Raw genomic sequence first — 22173 nt, forward strand, 5'->3', positions numbered from 1 at the left:
TCCAGGCCGAGACAGAGTATGAGCGAAGGTGGGGAAACAGGGAGCAGCACGTGTTCTGGACGCTAGAAGCCAGACTGCAGGGCTGCATGGGCATCTCAGGCTCCCTCAGCCTATTTCCTACTTATATATTGTTGCAGTCAGGTTCACATTGCAGGTAGAAATCACCCAACCAAGAGCAGCTTCTGGGAAAAAGAGATTTATTTATTTTGGCTTACAGGCTCGAGGGGAAGCTCCACAATAGCAGGGGAAAGCGATGGCATGAGCAGAGGGTGGACATCACCCCCAGGCCAACATAAGGTAGACAACAGCAACAGGAGAGTGTGCCAAACACTGGCATGGGGAAACTGGCTTGTAACACCCATAAGCCCGCCCCCAATAATACACTCCCTCCAGGAGGCTTTAATTCCCAAATCTCTGTCAGCTGGGAACCTAGCATTCAGAACAACTAAGTTTATGGGGGACACCTGAATCAAACCACTATATATATATATATATATATATATATATATATATATATATATGTGTGTATGTATGTATGTATGTATGTATGTGTATGTGTATATGTATATGTATATGTATATGTATGTATATATATGTTGAAGCCAGGGGTGGTGGCATATGTCTCTAATCCCAACACTTGGGAGGCAGAGGTAGGAGGATCACTGTGAGTTTGAAGCTACTTTAAGACTATAGTAAACTCCAGATCAGTCTGGGCTAGAATGAAACCTTACCTCAAAAAACAAAAGCAATATATATACATACACAGAATATCAATCCAGGCGGGCATGATGCCACATACCTTTAATCTCAGCACTCAGGAGGCAGAGGTAGGAGGATCGCTGTGAGTTCAAGGCCACCCTGAGACTACATAGTGAATTCCAGGTCAGCCTGGCCCAGAGTAAAACCCTACCTTAGGGAAAAAAAAAAAAAAAAGAGGAAGAGCATCAAGCCAGACAGTGTGTGTGGAAGTGCCTAGCTTGGTACCAGCTACTCTTACTTCTGCCTCTCCCTCTCTACCCCTGCCCTCTCTACTCACCACACCCTGCCCCAGGAGCTAGAAGACACGTATCAGGATGCCGCCAGCAACGTGCTGGTGGCCCTCTGTCGGTACTCATGGCGGGAGGTGGCCCAGTACCTGGAGACGGAGCTCCTGACGGGAGTCTTTCCACATCGCAGCCTGCTCTACGTGATGGGCATTCTGTATTCTCAAGGTACGCATTGCAGTGGGAGAAGCTGAGGACCTGGCAGTCCAGGGAAACTCTGCAGGGTATCGGGGTGGTCTCCAGGGACCACCGCTGCACGTGGCTGTCCAGGCTGCTGCTCGGAGCGCCGCAGCTCGCCAGTCCTCTGCATATCTGGCTGCTGCTATGGGTGCCTCAGCTGCTGAGCCTACACAGAGCAAGGAAGCTGGAGGAGGGCCCAGGAGCTGAGCTAGACCCTGTGATTCTGCCACCCCACCTTGTCACCCCCACACGAGGGCCGCTGTGTGGGTTCCCTCAGCCACACAAAGTTGAGACACATTAGAAGCCCAACTCAGAGAGGCAGCATGATGATGAGGGCCAAGACCACCCAGCCTCACCTCCCAGTCTGCCGTCCCCAGGTCCCCAAGCTTCTGTCAGATCCATTCATTCACTCATTCTGTTCACAAGGGTTACCACCCTCGCAGTTGTCCAGCGGGGGAGGTCCTGTCCTGAGACCAAGGAGAGAAGGCCATCAGGGAGGCTTCCCTGGGGAAGGTGGCTGGTATGAGCCACTCCCAGCCGTGACCTGAGGAGCAGTAGGCCCGTAATAGTCTGGGAGCAGAAAGAGGGCTCCAAGGCTATTCTGGGAAGGTATCGGTTGGGCTAGGATCAGGTAGGACCTAGCCGAGCTTAGTTCTGCCCCATCCAGCATTGACAGGCTGGGTACTGACCTTTTCTGGGCAGAGGGATCCCCAAAGCAGAGCTTACCTCTGTGGTGGAATGTCCAAGCTTCCCAAAAGGCTTTTCAGCCTCACAAAGGTCCCCTCCTTAGCCTTATTTTCCCACACTGGAAGGAACTGAAGAAGTTAGGGTGGCTGGGCCCCCAAAAGTAAAGACAGAAAAGTCCTTAAGTCTATCCTTATAATCTTCACTTTATTAGTGATCAGAGAAGGATCTCTCTTTTCCTTATCTACTGAGAGGGAAGACCCCTTTCCAGAGTTTAAATCTAACCCTGACATTGTGGTTGGTCAAGTTCAGCCCCCAGAACTTGGCATCATGGCAACCCTCTTCCTGAGCCAGCCCCTAGGCCAGCCCAATCAGCCCTCACTCTGGCTCACCTGAGCCCACTACAATAAAGTTATACCCAGGGCAAAGGCTCTCTCGACTTCTGGTAAGTCTCCCCTCATCTCAGTTTGACCCCTCTCTACCTCCTTCTGACCTCCACGTGGCAGGAGCTCTCTGTACTTTCTTTTGTCCTCTTGAAATCTCTTTTCATGTTTCTTCCAAGCCCATCACATGGGCTCTCAGACCCTGTGGGGTATCCATTTTCCTTCCCTTGGTTTTATATGTCACTGAATAAATACAATAATTTTAATTATCTTTCTCAGTTTGGTTGGCCCAATGCTTTGGTTAAATGCAAACATGAACTCCGGGTTTGGGGTTCAAGAACTCTATTTCTGAGCTCCCAGTGCCTGTAACAGAACCACAGCACCTCCCAAAGGCCCATACTAGGAAGGGACCCAACATTCACTGTTGGAGAGCAGAAGCCCAGAGAAGGAAGGTCACATACCATAGATCAGGGCCAAAAGTCCAGCTCAACTCTCTGGACCCTGAGCCCCATTTCTATTCATGTTACTCCTGCTGGCCACTGGCCATGGAACTGGGATAGGCAGGGGTGGGCAAGTGGGGCCCAGGGTTCATCCCTGGCTGTACGCATCAGACCTGGCTCTATAGCCCAACCCCTTTCCCACAGAGGAGCTTCTCAACAAGGAAGACAGAAGGAGCTGGAACAACCTTCTGACCCAGGTATGGAGGGACCCCAGCCTGACCCAGACCTTCTGGGAGACACCAGCAAGGGAGAAACCCCTACCTGGGGGTCCCCTGTTGTGGCTCTGAGGGGAATGGACTAAGGGGAAGAGGGAGGGAGGAGACAAGCATGAGGCAGGATGAGAAGGAGGATCCCCAATTATAGATGAACAAACAGCATGGAGGTGACTCCACCAAGGTTACTAGAGGAGCTGGGATTTGAACCTTGGTCTCTAGACACCCGGCACAGAACAGGGGTTCAGTACTAGCCTTCTCACCCACCCTGGGAATGGAACCTACACTGGGGGGATGAGAAAGGACACAGGGGCCAGAATTGATACAAAGCAAGGAGAGACCCAGGTCCAGGTACAGTGAAGATGGCACAGCCCAGAAGCTGACAGGTTCATCTCTGACCCTGACCTGAATGAGGGGCTTTGACTGCTGGGAGGAAGAAATGCAGTCAGGGAAGAGCTGCGTTCAAGTCCCACCGCAGCTAATCTCAGCTGTGTGGCCTGGAAAGACTTCCTTTGCCACTCTGTTTCCTGGTTTCCTCATGTGTCATATGGAGATGGCAGTGGTTATGACTGGGTTGGGACACAGGGACCTGCTCAGCTTTGATTATTAGTGCCACAGCCACTGACAAGACAGCAGCGGAGTAGCAAGAGTGGATGGGAGAGATTTAACCAGATGGGACAGGAAATCACTATGGGCGAGGAAGATCTGAACCCACCACCACAGTTAACCAGCGGATCTAATTGGCACTCTTCTGATACAAGTGCGACCTTCTCTGTGCTCTTCCACATGCTGGTCACGTACCAAGTTCCAATAAATTTGAAAGGACTGTACACCAGAGTTCATCCTCTAACCAAAGCAGAAATTAGAGGGCAACGTTAGAATCTCTCTGAAAACACTCCAGTGCTTGGAAATTAAGCAACTCCTCTCAGTAATGTAGATCAAAGAAGAAATCAGAAAGAAAATTAGAAAATATTTTAATTGAATGGTAATAAAAATACAATATGTGAGCATTTGTGTTTAAAAAAAAGTTTAAAAGCAAATTTTTGTTTTGATGCCTTGATTAGAAAAGGTGTAAAGATGACTCTTTTTCTTTATTTTATTTATTTATTTTTATTTATTTATTTATTTATTTATTTTGGTTTTTCGAGGCAGGGTCTCATGCTAGTCCAGGCTGACCTGGAACTCACTATGTAGTCTCAGAGTGGCCTTGAACTCATGGCGATCCTCCTGCCTCTGCCTCTGCCTCTTGAGTGCTGGAATTAAAGGCATGCACACCCAGCTAAAGATAACTCTTTAAACTTCATTTAAGAAGCTCTTGAGGTAAACTGAACCCAAAATAAGTAGAAGATAAGAACCAATTATAATTCGAGTAGGGCTGGGGAAATGGCCGAGTGGTTAAGGAGGTTGTCTATGAAACCTAAGGACCTCAGTTCAATTCCCCAGGACCCACATAAGCCAGGTGCACAAGGGGGCGCATGTATCTTAAGTTTGTTTACAGTGGCGGGAGGCTCTGACATGCCCATTCTCTCTTTCTATCTATCTGCCTCTTCTTCTCTCTCTCTCTATTTCTCTCTCTCTCAAATAAATAAAATAAAGTAAATTTTAAAAATTCAAGCAGAAATCAAAGAGACAGAAAAAGCACACACAAGGGCTGGAGAGATGGCTTAGCGGTTAAGCACTTGCCTGTGAAGCCTAAGGACCCCAGTTCGAGGCTCAGTTCCCCAGGTCCCACGTTAGCCAGATGCACAAGGGGGCGTACGCGTCTGGAGTTCGTTTGCAGAGGCTGGAAGCCCTGGCGCACCCATTTTCTCCCTCTCCCTTTATCTGTGTTTCTCTCTGTGTCTGTCGCTCTCAAATAAATAAATAATTAATTTAAAAAAAAAAGAAAGAAAAGAAAAAGCACACACAAATGGGAATGAATAAAGTCAAAAGCGATCCAGCCCTCGGGAGGCAGAAGCAGGACAGCTGCTGCCTGTTGAGGCCTGATCCGCAAGGAGCTCTGGCCCAGTAAGAAATCCAGAAGTTTGTTGGAAAAATCACTAGACAAATTAAGAGGAGAAAAGACAAGATTCTGCTTCAGGAATCAGGAACATCAAAAATCGAAGTTTTGATTTTAAAGGATAACAATGCAGTAGGATTCTGATGAATTAAAACAGGCAAATTTCTTGAAAAATACAAAGGTCCAAAACTGAGTTAAGAAGAAGCAGAAAACCTCAGTAGTCTTATGTATATTAAAGAAATTAGAATCAGGCTGCGTTAAGGCACTTGCCTACAAAGCCAAAGGACCTGGGTTCAATTCCCCAGGAATGTAAGCCAAATGCACAAGATCGCACATGCATCTGGAGTTCATTTACAGTGACTGGAGGCCCTGGTGCATCTATTCTCTCTCTCTTTCTCATTCTCTCTCTCTCATAAATTAAAAAAAAAAAGAAATTAGGATTAAAATTTAGAATCTTTCTGCTACAAAACCCGAGGCCCAATTTTCCCACCATGTAGATGCCAGTCACCAAAATGACACATTTTACAGAGTAAAGAGTTTATTCATTGGGTGTTCTAGCAGATGGAGACCTAAACAGATCTTAAAATCCACCTCCCTAGGCTGGATAAATGGCTTATCAGTTAAGACACTTGCCTGTAAAGCCTAAGAACCCGATAGCTATCCATGTAAGCCAGATGCACACGGTGGTACATGTTTCTGGAGTTCATTTGCAATGGCTGTAGGCCCTGGTGCACCCAATCTATCTATCTGCCTCTTCCTCTCCTCCCTACCCCCCCCCCACCTTCTTCCCTCCCTCTCTCAAATAACTAAGTCAAGGACCAGGTTTGTGGGTATCTGCAGGCCAAGGTGGGGGAAAGACAGTGGATCAAACCTCATCTGGAAGCACATGTGTGAGGTGTCATCTACAGTCAACAAACAGCACAGGAGTGAGCCGGTGAGGGCCTGCAAAGCCTATGCAGGGACGAAGGACACAGAGCTTGTTCAGCCCTTGGGAGGCAGAGATAGGAGGATCACCTTGAATTGGAGGCCAGCTTAAGACTACATAATGAATTCCAGGTCAGCCTGGACTAGAGCGAGACTTTACCTCAAAAATATATTTTTTTTTAAAGTGATAGGGATAAAAAGACACTGTCCCAACCTGACAAGGCACATCTAAAGTTACAGATCGCATGGCTAACAAAGGACAAATGGACACTTTCCCTGCAAATCAGGAATAAGACTAAGGGGCCAAGGGCTGAGGAGATGGGCCCGGCCCTCCACACTGCACTGAAGTCTCTAGCCGCTGCAACAGGAGGAAGAAGATACCGATTTCCACTGAAGTAGTCAAAGTGCCTCTTCGCAAGCTTAATTGGATACATTAAAAAGTACAGAAATATTCATGTAAATATATTTACTAGAACTGATAATTACTGGCAGTGGAATTTACCAGTGTCTCAGGATAAAAAGTCCTACACAGACCAAAAAATAAAAAATAAAATCAATTACATTGCTATTCATGTGACAAACGATTCGAGGATGAAAATTTTTAAATGACACAGCTTTGCCAGGTGTGATGGTACAAGTCTTTAATCCCAGCACTTGGGAGGCAGAGGTAAGATAATCACCCAGAGTTCGAGGCTACCCTGAAAATACAGAGTGAATTCCAGGTCAGCCTGGGCTAGAGTGAGGGCCTACCTTGAAACCCCCCTCCCCCCAAAAAAAGACACAGTTAAACATTAAATATAAAAATAGTTTAAAGACAAATGTTACAAATATGTCTAAGATCTCCACAAAGTATTGCAAATTGAAAATTTTCAAATGAGGGCAGATGATGTTTGAAGACAGAAGAGCCCTATAATGTTAAGATAACAGCTCTTGACAATTTTTTTAAATGTGAATCTAAAACAGAAAGGTCTCTAGAAGAGCCTCTTGCCAACTTGGGTAGGAAATATTCCTTTGGACTCAGAAAGTAATTATCATCAAAAGAAAAATATGAGCAATTTGGATTTCTTTAAAATTCAAACTTCTGTTCATCAGCTGATATCATAAAGAAAATGGGCAGGTAACTCTCACATTTGGGAAAATATTCACAGATATGTTCCTACAAGGGACTATGGAGTACAGAATAAGTAGGAACTATAGCTTTGTAAGAAAAAAAGACAGATAGCTCAGCCTTTACCATGAGAATAGGATTTGTATAAACACTCTCCAAAGGAACCGCATAAATAACCAAGAAGCAGATGAAAAACGACCAGCATCTTCGGTCCTCAGGCAACAGCAAGGAGCCGCCAGCAGTGCTCTGTAGGAGAGTTCACTGGCTTTATCAGTTCTGGGCCCCCAGGGAATCCTGACTAATAGACTCAAGGACCCTAAATGCCAGCGAGGATGCACAGCAACGAGATAGCCGCTGCACAGCTGAATGGCGCCACCGCCGGAAAGCCATGATCCCGTGTGCTCCCAAGTAAAGTTCAGCCATCCTCATCATAGCCTCAAACTGGGGATCCCCGTGACTGACAGAACAACGTCCCCACTCAGAGACCTGACTCCACAACCCAAGTGTCCACTTAGGAAAGCAAGGACAGGGAAGCATATTAAATCCCAACCAAACAAAAGCTAATGCAGAGAAAGAGGAAACCCTCTGACGCACCCACAGCATGGCTGCGGCTGGAAACACTCGCTGAGGGAAAAACAGCAAACCCAGGGAATCTAAATGCCACAGCTCTAGAAAAGGCAGAAGCGACCACAGCAGATAAACCACGGAAGTGAGCCGGGAGGGAGGCTGGGCGACCTCGGGGTGGTGGTGAGTGAGTGTTGCAATTCGTTTCTGCAGGCCCCCCAGACTCTGCACTGACGGTCAGTGAATTGCACTGCAAATTAACCCTACCTCAAGTTTACAAATATCTTAAGAAATCCAAATTATCTGGGGATGGTGGCGCACGCCTTTAATCCCAGCACTTGGGAGGCAGAGGTAGGAGGTTCGCCATGAGTTCGAGGCCACCCTGAGACTACATAGAGAATTCCAGGTCAGCCTGGGCTAGAGTGAGACCCTACCTTGAAAAACCAAAAAAAAAAAAAAAAAAAAAGAAAAGAAAAGAAAAAAGAAAGAAATCTAAATTAAAATGAAAAGGATTAGGAGGCTGGAGAGAAGTTTCAGTGGGTAAAGTGCTTACCACTCAAGCATGAGGACCTGGGTTCACATCCCATGTAAAAGTTGGCATGTGGTGTACACTGATATTTCCAGCACTGGGGTGGTGAGGAGCAAGGGCCCCCTAGGTTTGCTGGCTAGATAGTCTAGACAATGGTGAGCTCTGCTGATGAGAAACCATGGCTCAAAAATAATAGGGTGGATGGACTGGGGAGATGGTTTAGCCATTAAGGCACTTGCCTGCAAAGCCGAAGGACCGAGGTTTGATTCCCCAGGACCCACGTAAGCCAGATGTAAAAGGTGGCGCATTTATCGGGGGTTCGTTTGCAATGGCTAGAGGCCCTGGCGTGCTCATTCTCTCTCTCTCTGTGTGTAGCTCTCTCTCTCTCTCCCTCCCTCTCTCTCTCTCTCTCTCTCTCTCTCTCTCTCTCTCTCTCTCTCTCCCTCCCTCTCCCAAATAAATAAAATTAAAATTTTTTAAATAATAGGGTGGAAAGGATACCTGGTCTGAACCTCTGGCACACACACACACACACACACACACACACACGTGCATGCATAGCACAGATACACATACCAGAAGAAACCTTGGGAATAGATCATATATATTTCAAAATTCAGAATGTTTCAGATTTTTCCAGTATGTTGCCTGATGTGTGTGTGTGTGTGTGCGCACGCGTCTGCGTATGTTCTTAGAGGACAGCTTCTGGAGTCAGTCCTGACCTTCTGCCCCAGCTGAGGCAGGGAGTCTCATTGTGCACTGCTCTGTTCGCCAGGCTAGCTGACCCACAAGCTGCCAGAAGATTCTCTTGTCTCTGCCACCCATCTCTCAGTAGGCACACTTGGGATTACTGACACCCGCAATATCATTTGCCTTTTGCGTGGGTTCTGGGGATCCAAACTCAACTACTCAGGCTTGTATGGCAACTGACCATCCCCCACCCCCACCCCACGTTGCAGACTTTTTAAACGCGAAAGGAGCAGCTAGGCTGGACTCTGAGCAGTGCATGCAGCAGGCGCAGAATGAAATACATTACTATTGTTGCAGAGACATCCACACATGTGCCACTTAAGTCACACAAATCATGACAGACCCATCAGTTTGAGACAGTGTTTGCCACCCAGTGAGGTGGCTGCAGAACTGCGGGGACAGTTTTCTGAGAGTTCGAAAGTTACCTCGCAGACCAGCAAGGTGCTGACCCTTGGAGCAGTGAACAGGCAATACAGGTTTGGGGAGCCCCTGCTGATTCTGGGGACTCTGGAGTCTTCCCCATGGCTGCCGCTGTCCCATGGGGACTGTGCAGACACCTGCCCTGCAGGTAAGGAGCCACTGGGGCTTGCTGCAGCCCCAGTCCAGACAGACAAGCTCCTCAGGGTCCTGCCATAAGTGGGAGCAATTGCCGTCTCAACCCAGAGAGGGCACAGACAGTCCTACTGCGGGGGCATTCTAAGCCTCAGCAAGACATGCCCCTTGAGGCTCAAAGTGTCAATAACCGAATATCTCCTTAGGATAAATCCCTAAAAGTTTATTTGCTTGAGAAAATGTTTAACCCTTTTAGACTTTAATTGGTGTCAATAGTGCTTTTTAATTACTGTTGCCAACACCTTTAAAAAATACCTGTAGGCTAGGCATGGTGGTGCACACCTTTAATCCCAGCACTTGGGAGGCAGAGGTAGGAGAATTGCTATGAGTTCGAGGCCACCCTGAGACTCCATAGTGAATTCCAGGTCAGCCCGGGCTAGAGTGAGACCCTACCTCGAAAAAAAAAAAAAAAATCTATAGATCCAATCATCCTTTCACCCAAGGACCGTCCATTGCCCTTATAGATCTGGCTTTCTGAGAAGTGTACTGTCAGACATCACCAGTATTGTGCCAACCAAGAGTGACTCAAGCTCCCGCCAGGCCCTAGGCCAGGGATTCACACAGCCACTCACAGCAAACACAAGGCAGTAAGCACGAGACAGGCCAGGCCACAGGCGCTACTGTTTTGCAGTGCACTTGTTTTCCTAAGCAGGCGTACACTCTGAAACATCGGTCAAAGGGAGCATGGACAAGTAACATACATGTCGGCGTGGGTCATGATCAAGCGCACATGCGCATCGTTGCGCTGCTGCTGCGCTCTGATGGTGTGTTAGGTCGCCTTCCCGCCTCGCCACCAACACGTGGCCGCAGATGACAGCGCAGAATCTCCCAGCTCCATTAAATTCAATGGGACCACGTCCCAGCTCCATTAAATTCAATGGGACCACGTCATCTGCACTCCATAGTTGATTGACACATCATTAGGCGGCCGGTCTTGGTGCCCATCTTCATCCAGATGACATAGTATCTTAATTTCCACTCCTGAAGTATTCGCCAGCATGCGCTTCTCTTATCTTCGTTGCCTGTGTCCTCTCATCATTTCAAATCGGACTGTTTGCCTTTTTCTTGTTGATTTATGAGTGCTGCTTTTTATTATGGATATAAACTCGTGGCCACGGTGACAGGAGCTTGTTTTCAACTTAATTCAATCTTTCCAGTTAATTTCTAATGGCCTCGCTTAGCAAACTCGCTTGACCATTTATCTTCACACTTATCAATATTTTCTGAGATTTAGAGGTTAAATAGAGTGCCCCACGCATTAGAACACTCTTAGGAACAAAAACCTTTGGACTTGTTAGATCACAGAATCTGGGAGCAGTGGAAATGAAGCAATCTTATACACACCATCACAGAATCATGGCACGCTATGATCAGAACTTCCAGAATCCTGTGTGTCAAAAGGACATTTCATTCATTCATTCAAGCACTCATTAAGAAGCATTAATGGAGCCCAATCCAGCTGGGACCGGCCTGTAGGCAGGACGCAAGGGCCGTGGCTTCTCAGAAGTGTATTGTACAACTAAAGACAACAACCACGGGTCATCTGAGATTGTTTAGCCTACTGATAAGCCCAGGAAAAGATTAGAGATCACTACTCAAGCAGAAGTTTCCTAAGACTGTCACAAATTATGTTTGACATAAAGGCGTGGGCTGAGTATGTCGTGGAATGGGCTGCAAAAGACCCATATGGCTTCCTTACAACAGTCATTCGGGCCCTCACTCCACTCTTCCTAACAAGCACTGTACTGTCCTGGAAATTGGCCAAGATGATTGAGGCCAAGGAGAAAGAGCAAAAGAAGCAGCAAAAACGTCAAGAAAATATTGCCAAAGCTAAACGACTAAAAGAAGATTAAAGGAATGGAGAGGTTGCGTACCTGGAGAAAAACCATTTGGAAATCGTGCGGCTTTGGAAGGACTCGCTAAGGTTTCATTCATGTTCATGGAAGTATTAATTAATAAATTACAGCTGACCATATAAGAGAATCATGTTCTGACCTAGATACTGTAGTAACTTTTAGGCTGGTATAGAAGTTTGTTGGATTCTGCCGAAAGTTACTATGAATTGGCATTTACCATACCATCCAAACCCCTCTCAAATCTGAAGCATGTGCAGACATGATGCTGCAAGAAGCAGGTTCCACACCTGAACTTGTGAAGGGCTGCAGCTAAAATACAGGAGCACTGAAAATAAAATTCTCTTCAGGTTAAATGAGATGGAGATGAACTTTGATTAGACTTGGATCCCATCAGCAAGGTGTTATGCAAATACTCTTAAGGTCTGAAAAACTAAAATATTACTGGTCAGTATTTCTGTTGAGGGATGCTCAACTTGTAGTTCTTTATAACTGACAGCTGGGCGCCATTTTGCAGCTTATGTTTTCAAGTGAAAACACTGTATGAAGAAAAATGGCTTTAGGACTATGAACTTGATTCAAATACTGGTTTAAAATGAGGTTCTAAAGTGGGGGGGGAGGGAATTAACACAGGATTTTTTATAATCATGGAAAATGCTAATAAAAATTTTAAAAAAATAAAATAAAATAAAATGAGTTTCTATTCTGGAAGTGAAAAGTTTATGTTGGCTTGAAAGACATACAGTATATTAATCACAATTTTAGAATCATTATTTCTTATTTTTTGGAATAGAAGCATTGCTGACTTTTTCTCAAAGGGAAATGATATTAATGAGTATGTCTTATTTTTTTGCATTTTTCTCACATTGACCTTTGAGGTGGTAATTATCAAGACATTTTGCATTTTTAATGCAACTTTATAAAGAATTCTCTTACTGGCCATGTAGAGGACCACCTACTGTACATAATAGTTTTTGTATTTCTGAGCACTGCCATTTTCCTGGATGTGTTGCTGAGAACAGAAACACTGGTGTAAAGCTTGTAGACAAAATGCCAAGCGCTGTTGTACTTGGGCATCAGCGTTGCCTTGTGCTTATGACAGCTGTGAGATAGTTAACATGTCTTATTTGATAATTTGCTGATTATATAGATAGGACTTGCTTTTTTTATTTTTTTAAAGATTTTTATTTATTTATTTGAGAGTGGCAGAGAGAGAAAGAGGCAGATAGAGAGTGGGAGAGAGAATGGACATGCCAGGGCTTCCAGTCACTGCAAACGAACTCCAGACGCATGCACCCCCTTGTGCATCTGGCTAACGTGGGTCCTGGGGAATCAAGCCTCGAACCAGGGTCCTTAGGCTTCACAGGCAAGCGCTTAACCACTACGCCATCTCTCCAGCCCAGGACTTGTTTTTATTACATTCTGTTTTAAACTCGTGTGGTAGTGGTGTCATGATTTTTTTTAAGCAAACAGGATCAAAGTGAAAATTAAAATTTCAATCTCCTGTAAAGAATAAGTAAACAGTTAAATCCTACTTCCTAAGTGGCAGAGAAAGGCTTAAAATTTAAATTTAAAAAATTTTGAACAGCATAGTAGTGATTGTACAAACTAGATAAATTATATCAACATGAGAATGGAACATGCTATAATTGCAAGTACAGAGCAAAAACCTAGTAAAACTGGAACTTTCAAATACTAAACATGTTTCTTCTAAATGCATGGTCTAGTAACTTTATCACCATATTATTTAATATCTTATTAATGTTTTTGCACCTCTGATAATGAATATTAAGTTACTGTAATTGATCAGTAATCCTAATTTAAAAAATTAAACGAGATATTGAAATAAATTTGATACTTTTTTATAAAAAAAAAAAAGAAACATTAATGGAGAGCAACTACCACATGCTGGGCATAGGGCCAAGCTCCGAGGACACACTGGAAACGGAGCAGATCATGTCCTCGCTCCTGGAGCCCACCCTGCCAAGGGGCTGTCATCAGTGACCACTGCGTCTCTTATGTCTGGGATTCCGGCTGGTGCTGGGGACATGGTCTGGACACCGCACTGTGCCATGCCTCCCAGGGGCACATCTAGGGACACATTGAGGAATGTGCTCTCAACCTCTGAGAACCAGCTAACAAGCAAGAGAGCTGAGTGCTAGAGACCCAGAGGAGGGAGGGCAAAGGGCTGGGGCTTTGGGGATGAAAGCAGAGGTGACTCCACCCCTGTGCGCCCATCTGCTAACAGATGGCCACCAAGTCTGTGCCCTTCCTGAACATAGACGTGTGGTCCAACGAGATGCTCTGGACCCTCACCAAGCCCAGCCAGACCCAGCAGGATCAGAACCCGGAAAAGGTAGGCCCTGAAACCCAGCAGCCCTGCCCACACAGCAGCCAGACCCAGGGGCTTTGTCCACAGGACACACCGGCCCCAGGAAGAAACTGGTAGGAATGAAGAGCGCAAGTCCAGGCCTGGGCAGCAGGACTGGAAGCTTCTCTGCCACAGCACAGGCCGTGGCTTCTTCGCTAGTCCCATGGCAGGGGTTAGAGAAGCCCAGGACACTGTGGTCAGGCAGGCTGTTCACTGGAAATGGCCTCCAAGGCCGAGTGAGTCCAGCCAAGGACAGGACTCTGGATCCTCCACCAGGCTTTCCTGTTCACCTACTACGGGCTGATCCTTCAGGCTGAGGATAATAGTGCCAACGTCAGGACACACGTGCGAGCCCTCCTGGACACGTCCCACCAGTGGCCCAAGCAGAGGGAGGTGAGGACTGAGTCCCACTCTGTTCCAACTGCCTGACCCCTACCATGTCCTGGTCACACATTGAGCCCTCCTCATCTTGGTCACATACTAAGTCTTCATTTTGGTCACACACTGATCCTTGGGCCCAGGTCACACACTGAGCCCTGATCCTGGTTGACAGGCTCTGGTCCAGATCACACTCTAAATGTTCCTCTAGGTCCCAGCCTGATCTCTGACCTATTCACATTGAACACTGATCCTGGTTATAGCCTGAGCCCTGGTCCAATAGCAGACTTAATCTCATCCATGACTGGGATCTGCTTCCTTCCTCTCACACACACCTTTTCATTCCTACCTCGGACACAGATCTACGCAGAGGTGGCATTGAGGGCTCCCCTACACCTACTCCCTCCTCCATGCCCCCCACTAGGCCCCCACCAGGGAGACACCCCCACAGGATTGGATTCAGAGTCACATATTCTATAAAGTGTGCAGGAAGGGAGTGGACATTTTGGGATCATGAATGAGGGTCCAACACTGCCAGTGGCCTAGAGGACGCACCAAGTCCAGGCCTGGCACCCTTGGCACCCTCATCAGATCCTGGCCCCTCTCCACAGGGCATTGCTCTCACAGTGGGACTGGCTGCAACTCGCCACTTGGATGATGTCTGGGCCGTCCTGGACCAGTTTGGCCGAAGCACGCCCATCAAGTGGAGCCTGAAAAGCTTCTCTATAAAGGTACCAGCAAGGGGCTCAGCGAGGGCCATGCACCGGATCACCCTGTGCAGGCTAGTGTACCCAGCTGCGACTCCCTGGGCAGGGCGGCAGTGGCTCCCGTCCCACCTACACCGGTCCCATCTAATCCCTTCACACCTCAGTTTCCTCCTCTTGAATAGTATCCCCAACCCCCTCAGGCCCAATCCCTGTGTGTTGAAATGCCTCCGCCATGGACAGCCTGGCACACAGCAGGGCCTCAAGCCTTGAAGTCCCACTGTACTTTGACAGCCTCCATCAGGCTGTGATCAGCCCTAGGGTAAAGGGCTCATTAAATATGGAGATGACTGGGCTGGAGAGATGGCTCAGCAGTTAAGGTACTTGCCTACAAACCCTAACAACCTGAGTTCAATTCCCCAGTACCCGTGTAAACCAGATGCACAGAGTGGTGCATGCATCTGGAGTTTATTGCCAGTGGCTAGAAGCCCTGACTCTCCCATTCTCCCTGCCTCTCTTTGCTTGCAAATAAAATCTTAATAATTTTTTTTAAAACAGAGCAGAGATACCTGGCCAGAGAGTGGCCTATGAATAATAAATGGGTACCCATGCTCCTGCCCCACCTCACTGCACCCCACCTGGCTCCCACTGAAGGACTCGGTGCCCGGGGCACTCCATGGGAAGCCCTCAGGACCAAGGAGGGGAAGGAGGCCCCTTGCTGCCCTTGGGTGTCTACTTATGGTTAACCCTGCAACTCAGAGGGTCGGTGGGTTCTGGAAGGTCCCCCAGCTATAAGGTGGCATAAGAGAATCAAGGCCCAGGCCTCAGACCTTCAAAGGGTGCCTGGCACTGATAAGCATCACCATATGGTACGAAGTGCCATCTGGGAGGACAGGCAATGCTCTGGGCCTCATCCGAACAGGAAGTCCCATGTGACCCATCACCAGCCTTCTGGATAGCATGACCCTCCCAAGCCACCCAAAGGGTGCAGTGTGCCAGACGTTTCCCCACCCACAGGAAAAGCAGAAGCGAGGTTCTGGTGAAAGGGTCACCATAGAAGGGAGGTGAGGGGCCCAGACTCCGAACACTTGCAGCAGACCCAGGCACCCCACATTCGGCCTGGGTGGCTGTATTCGGTCCCAACCGTCCCAACTCCAAGAGCCAATTCCACCTCTACAGTGAACAAAGGACACTGTACTTCCCAGACCCCCATAGCGCCTGGGTATCAGCACGCCCCCAGCGGGGCGCACACAGTACATGACCAGAGCCCACCCTGCCGCCCCCCCCCCATGGCCAGGGCTTCGAGGACCTGCGGTGGAAGTGGGCCAGTAGTACCATCCTCCTCTGCTACGGGCAGATGGCAGCCAGGGCCAAGACCCGCATCCTGCCGTGGGTGGACAACATCTTGTCCAGAATGATCTTCTACTTCCGCGACAGCTCCTGGGTACGGGCACTGCTCTGGGCTCACCCCAAGCCCGTGCCTCCTCTGGGACAGGTCCAGGACACCAGCCCCATTCAGCCTAAACCATGAACTCAAGAGGTCCAGGGCTGGCCAGACCTGCATCACCCCTCCCCACTGTCTTGGAATCACCAAGAACCAGACCAGGGCTCCTTGGGCGGCCCTGTTACCTCCACTGTTCTCAGAAAGGCCTCTGGGCTTTCCTAAGGAACCCATCCCCCCACTTCTCATAAAGAAAACCCTTGATTGTCACCTCAGGAGCGGGGAGGGGCACTGAGGGGCCAAGGTGTCCCTTATCTTTGTGTGGCACCAGGCCTCCAGCCTAGTTGCTATGAGGGGTGGGGAGCACTCGCATATCAGGATTGCAGCCCCTGCACCCCAGAAACCCTCACAGGCCTTCCCTGCTGTTTGATGAAGCTTACTAACTTCACATTTTGTTAAACAAACCATCCCTCTTAAAGAGCCCCCCAAGCATGCGCCTCCCTTCCAGCTGCCCCTGCAGATAGCAGCCTGGCATCTTGCTCTCTCCAGAAGCTCTGGGGCTCTCCTGATCTGTACCCCTGTCCCGGGGCCTGACTCATGCAGGATGAGACTCTGAAGCAGAGCTTCCTCACCGCCATCCTGATGTTGGTGGCGGCCATCAGCCGGAGCGAGGGTGCCCACAGCTACGAGTTCTCTCAGACCTGCGAGCTGATGCAGTGCCTGATGGTACGTGCAGGCCTGGGCACAGGAGAACCAGGTCAGATTAGCGGCCTCCCAGGGCAGAGCCCCCTTCCCTCCTCCGAGCAGCACCAGTTTTCCAACCAGAGTGCCATCCCTCAGATCAGAGCCACTGCCGGGGAAGGGCAGACTCAGGCTACAAGGACAACCCAGTCCCTCCCAGGTTTTCTGCCTGGAACCATGCATATATCCCAGGGTCTTAGGTTCTTATGGGAACTCTGAGTAGGCAATGACACTGAGGCCTGGAAAGGTCAACACCATCCCTGCTGCACATGCTGAGACCAGTCACCTGGGAGTTAGGCCTCCTGGGCCCTCCGGGATAATGGGAGATGCACAGGACACTGGGCAGCTGGATCTGGACCAAGAAGAGCCAGGGGATCAGGACAGCACACTCCTGCTACATGTCGGGACCCAGACAGCGAGGGTTTTGCACCTTGCTTCCTGTGTGATGTGCGTTATTGATGAGGAAACAGGCTCAGAGCACCCTGTAACTGGACCCAGGTCAGGTGGCCTAGGACTTGACAACCAGGATTCAGACTGGGCTGTGCCCTGATTCTCAAAGCAGGGTCTCAGAAACCCCTCTGAGTGGGTGAAGGTGGGTGGCATCATCCTGTGGGAGACAGGGGGGCTGGGGTCCTGAGGCAGAGGTGAGACCTAGTGTCCAAGGCGGGATGGGCCAGACCTGAGAGACTGCCTCCTCTCCTGGGGACTTGCAGGTATTGATGGAAAAGGAGCAACAAGACTCGCTGTGCACGGCCAGCCGCCAGCAAGCCATGCAGGTCATCTCCAGCCTCTGGTAGGCTCCAGCCCCCCGGGGTGCCTCGGTCCAAACCACAGCTCCCTGCCCACTGCCAGCAGAATAGCAGGGTGAGGGAGGACAAACACCATGGCCCCACCAGACAGGGCCTGGGGCCTGAGCCAATATGGTGCACATCACGGGGAGGGAATGAGCCGGGGCATCTGGGCACTGACGTTGTGAACTGGCCCTCTCCTCACTGCTGCTCAAGTAGGGAAGCAATCAGGGCAAGGCCCCACCATGGGCAGGGGCTGGACAGGAAGAGGGGGACAAAAGATCACTACATTCAGATGCCAAACAAACCCCAGGGAACTGGAGTGAGGCTAGAGCTCAGGGGAGGGGAGGGGGTTTAAGGTTACCTCACTTCAGCTCACCACGGGCAAATAGGAGAGAAAATTAGGTACAGGGGTATCAGAGCTGCCTGGTCTTGGGATTCAAAGGTGCCCGACAGGCATAGGCACTTTAACCTGGGCTGACCTATAATTCACTATGTAGCCCTGAGCAGGGTGGCATCTGCTCAGTCTGCATTCACCACCATCACCTGCTTCACCTCTCCCAGCTGGCTCCTTAATTCACCCATTGCCCACGTTGCTGCTGAGCATCTCAGCACCAGGGACCTTCTGGGTTCTGGGGACTTTGAGCCAACAGGGAACATCTCTTCCCAGAATGCCCCCCAGGGGACGGGATGGTCACACTGGGGCTGTGGCAGGAAGTGAGATAAGGAGAGGCCATAAAACCCTCACTGGGCTGAGGCTACAGGAGACCCGGCTCTGACCTGACACTGGGTCAGCGAAACTGAGTGATTGCTGGCCGGATAGGCCGAGAGATCCCATGAGCCTTGGTGCGCTCTTCTAGGCTCCAGGACACAGCCTAAAGCTGACTTCAGTTGACTGAAAAGGGACTTCTGGGCAAAGCCCCGGACGGTGGCAGTGGAGCCCTGCAGGTAACACATTGTGCACCTGGGTTGCTGGACCAGTAGAGAACAAGAGAGGCGGATGTGCACACAGGACTCTGAGAGACAAAACGTTGTAAAATGCCAGGGGATGCCCAAATCCTTGGGCCCCTGATACCAGGGGCTTTCCTGACAGAACCTTCTCAGGCCCTATCCCTATACCTTTCCCACAGTGCACTAAGACCACCCATGGATACGGACAGGAAATCTCGGCTCCTCTCTACCTGCCTGCATAGCGTCTTGGCCCTGCCGCTGATGGACACCCTGGAGAAGCACACTTGCCTCTTTCTGGAACCACCCAACATACAGGTGTGGCCTGCGCTGGCCTCCTCAGCCCAGAGGGCTTTCTTGAATTCTTTTCATTTCCTCTTCTGCAATGTTCCCTGGCCCTTGAAGTGGGTGACACAGATGTTTGATTATTTTCCTACTGTTATGCCACAGCAACAGCCACATTGCTTCCAGAGGTTGAAAGGTTAATGTCTCTGCAATGCAGCTCCCATCTCAGGAAAGAAGTTTCTATGACTGTCTGAGGCTGACAGGAGCAGTAATCCATGGGCACTAACATAAATTTCTAGAAGGCAATGTAACAGGCACATCACATCCACTAAGCAAAGTAATAGCTGTTGCCTCCCCCCAGGGCCTATGACCTCAAATCCAACTGGAAAGTAGATGGTTGCATCGATAGCAGTTATGACTCTATTGCACCAGGTGGCATGTCTTGCCTGGCCTAGTCTGTAGCAGTCAGGGTCTACACTCAAGCAGGACTTATCCGTAGCAATTCTCCCCCAGCAGCCAGCAAGGCACCTCCAGCACTAGGAAAGCTAGCTAGCAGGGAGGGGGAGGGGTTCCAGTTCAGTCTCAGCCTGATACCAGCATGTGGCATCTTCAGCAGTAGGGTCTTACTGTATAGGTCTGGCATGTCATGAATAGTGATGGAAATAACCTTTTCATTTTAGGGTCTCAGAGGCCTCCCTGGCCAACAACTCTTTGAGAAATAACCTACCCTTGGCACCGGGATTTCTAATGAACAACTTTATATCTTTTTTTGCTGTTGTTTTTTGAGGTAGGGTCTCACTTTAACCTGGGATGACCTGGAATTCACTATGTAGTCTACAGCTGGCCTTGAACTCACAGTGATCCTCATACCTTGGACTCCCAAGTCCTGGGATCAAAGGTGTGCAACACTACACCCAGCAAATTTATATCTTTGTGGAGTGCTTTTTCTCGCTCATGCAATGAAGCTTTTTTTTTTATTTTTATTTATTTGTTTGAAAGCAGAAAAAAGAGAGACAGACAGAGAATAGGCACACCAGAACCTCCTACCACCCTAAACAAATTCCAAATGCATCTGCCACTTTGTGCTTCTGGCTTTACATGGGACTGGGAAATTAGAACCCAGGTTGTTAGGCTCTGCAGGCAAGTGCCTTATCCACTAAGTCATCTCTCCAAGTCACAGTGAAACATTTTTATAGAGGGTGGGGAGGATCATTGAAATCCCACCACCATTCATTCCAAGCAAGTGCCAGTGGATCATGGGAGTCAGCAGTAGTGAGAATATTAAAAAAAAAAAAAGGCAAGGTCTAATATAGCATGAACAGATTCCATGGCTTGTACCAATTGCTCCCTCAAAAGAATGATGTTGAGAAGAGTGTGTGGCTATGGGAAGAAGGCATTACTTTACCTAGCTTTCTATTGGCCATGATCCCTTTCCATGAGCCATCTGCTTCTTTATTCTGACACATTTGCATGGGGCGTCCCAACATCCCCCACCCCTGACAGGCTCAGAGGGGGCCAAGTTAAGCCTCTCCACCTCAGGTCAAGGGGAAATGGGATCACAGTCTCGCCTACTGTGCCTGCCTGCGCTGGCTCCTTGAGTCTGACAGGCTCTGGGGCAGGCAGGATGCCTCTCCTAGGCACACCTGGCTGCTGGGCGAGCCCTGGGCCAGGCAAATCAAATGATTTCCACCTCCAGCGCATTTCCTCACAGGAGAAACACCGGTTAATTCAGAGGGTAACGACCCACCCCTGTAACAAGCTTGGTCTTTTCTGTCTCCTACAAATTCTTCAGTCTTTAAAGCCTTCCATAGCCTACGGTCGGGGTGCTTTTTTCTAATTTTTTCTTTTGTTCATTTTTGTTTATTTATTTATTTGAGAGTGACAGAGAGAGAAAGAGGCAGGTAGATATATATAGAGAGAATGGGCACGCCAAGGCCTCCAGCCACTGCAAATGAACTCCAGACGCATGCGCCCCCTTGTGTATCTGGCTAATGTAGCTCCTGGAGAATCAAGCCTCAAACCAGGGTCCTTAGGCTTCACAGGCAAGTGCTTAACCGCTAAACCATCTCTCCAGCCCTCAGGGTGTTTTTTCTTAGAAGTTTCAGCTCAATACAACCTCAGCACCTGTGTCCTCAAGTGACCTAAACAGACCACTTCATCTGCTTGGCCCTGTTTTCATCTCGAGATTGCTTTAGCACTTTTCAAAGTTGATTCACAGGTCAATCTAAGTTACTGGGGTCTGCCCAAGGCTCTCCTGCCTCATGACGATCTTGGGATCATGGTCCAGCAACAAGCAAGGGGCCAGCAAAGTACTAAAGACCCACACCAGTCCTGAGGCCTCTGCCCTTTTGTGGTGGTGGTGGTTCTGTTCGGTTTGGTTCAGTCCGGTTTGGTTTGGTTTGTTCTTTCAAGGTAGGGTCTCACTCTAGCCCAGACTGACCTGGAATTCACTAGTCTGAGGCTGGCCTCGAACTCACCACTATCCTGCTACTTCAGCCTCCCAAGTGCTGGGGTTAAAGGCATGCACCACCACACCCAATTTGAATTAGCTGTTGTCTTAACTCTCCTGCAAATACAGTCTTACCTGGTCCATTGAACTGGGCATCAACATGGCTCTCTCGTGCCCAAGTTCCGTCAGGAATGCCAGTCCTCCCTCTCTTGTATTTCACTCGCTGGTGTTCACAGAGACCTCAGCCCATGATGACCACTTGTCCCTCATGGCTTGTGTGAGCCCGTCCATCGAGGACTGAGTTCCCTCCTACTGACAGACGATGCAGCTTCTGCCACCAGGAGGAATGAGTAGTGACCTGACTTAGGCTCTCTGCTTCATAGAGCTCAGACTGGGTGCACCTGCCCCCATGTCCCACAGCCTCACAGGCCAGCCTCAGAGGGGCTCCTTCATTCTGGGCTCAAAAGCCCTTCCAACTCAAGCACTTCAGAGACAGAGACAGTCTTGTACCGGGCCATTGTTACAACCCCAGCGGCATGATGATTTCACTTCCTATCTGTCAGAGTCAGTCTGGAGAGGCTCTAAGGCATTTTCTCCCTTTTGCTATCTGACTCTTCCTGTGGGTTGTAAGTTTTGGATCCCAGAAAAGGCTTTTGTTGTTGTTTTGGGTTGGGTTGGGTTTGGTTTGGTTTGGTTTGGTTTTTTCCAAGGTAGAGTGTCACCCTAG

General features: G+C 48.9%; 2 protein-coding genes across 2 annotated transcripts in view; both read left to right on the forward strand.

The window, feature by feature from the left end:
* LOC101596504 (maestro heat-like repeat family member 5) overlaps window positions 1-22173 on the forward strand; it is a 66704-nt gene that overhangs the window by 5731 nt on the left and 38800 nt on the right. The window contains exons 2-10 of the mRNA XM_004672044.2: window positions 1052-1211; window positions 2935-2987; window positions 13590-13697; window positions 13989-14105; window positions 14702-14821; window positions 16092-16238; window positions 16839-16961; window positions 17690-17769; window positions 18895-19039. Of these exons, the coding sequence (XP_004672101.2) occupies window positions 1052-1211; window positions 2935-2987; window positions 13590-13697; window positions 13989-14105; window positions 14702-14821; window positions 16092-16238; window positions 16839-16961; window positions 17690-17769; window positions 18895-19039 (1053 nt within the window). The remainder of the gene's footprint in view (window positions 1-1051; window positions 1212-2934; window positions 2988-13589; window positions 13698-13988; window positions 14106-14701; window positions 14822-16091; window positions 16239-16838; window positions 16962-17689; window positions 17770-18894; window positions 19040-22173) is intronic.
* Window positions 11117-11341, forward strand: LOC101594455 (small integral membrane protein 15-like). Its single transcript, XM_004672039.2, has one exon. The coding sequence runs from the start codon at window positions 11117-11119 to the stop codon at window positions 11339-11341; it is 225 nt and encodes a 74-aa protein (XP_004672096.2).

Source organism: Jaculus jaculus, chromosome 2 (assembly GCF_020740685.1).
Source record: "Jaculus jaculus isolate mJacJac1 chromosome 2, mJacJac1.mat.Y.cur, whole genome shotgun sequence".
Lineage (NCBI taxonomy): Eukaryota > Metazoa > Chordata > Mammalia > Rodentia > Dipodidae > Jaculus > Jaculus jaculus.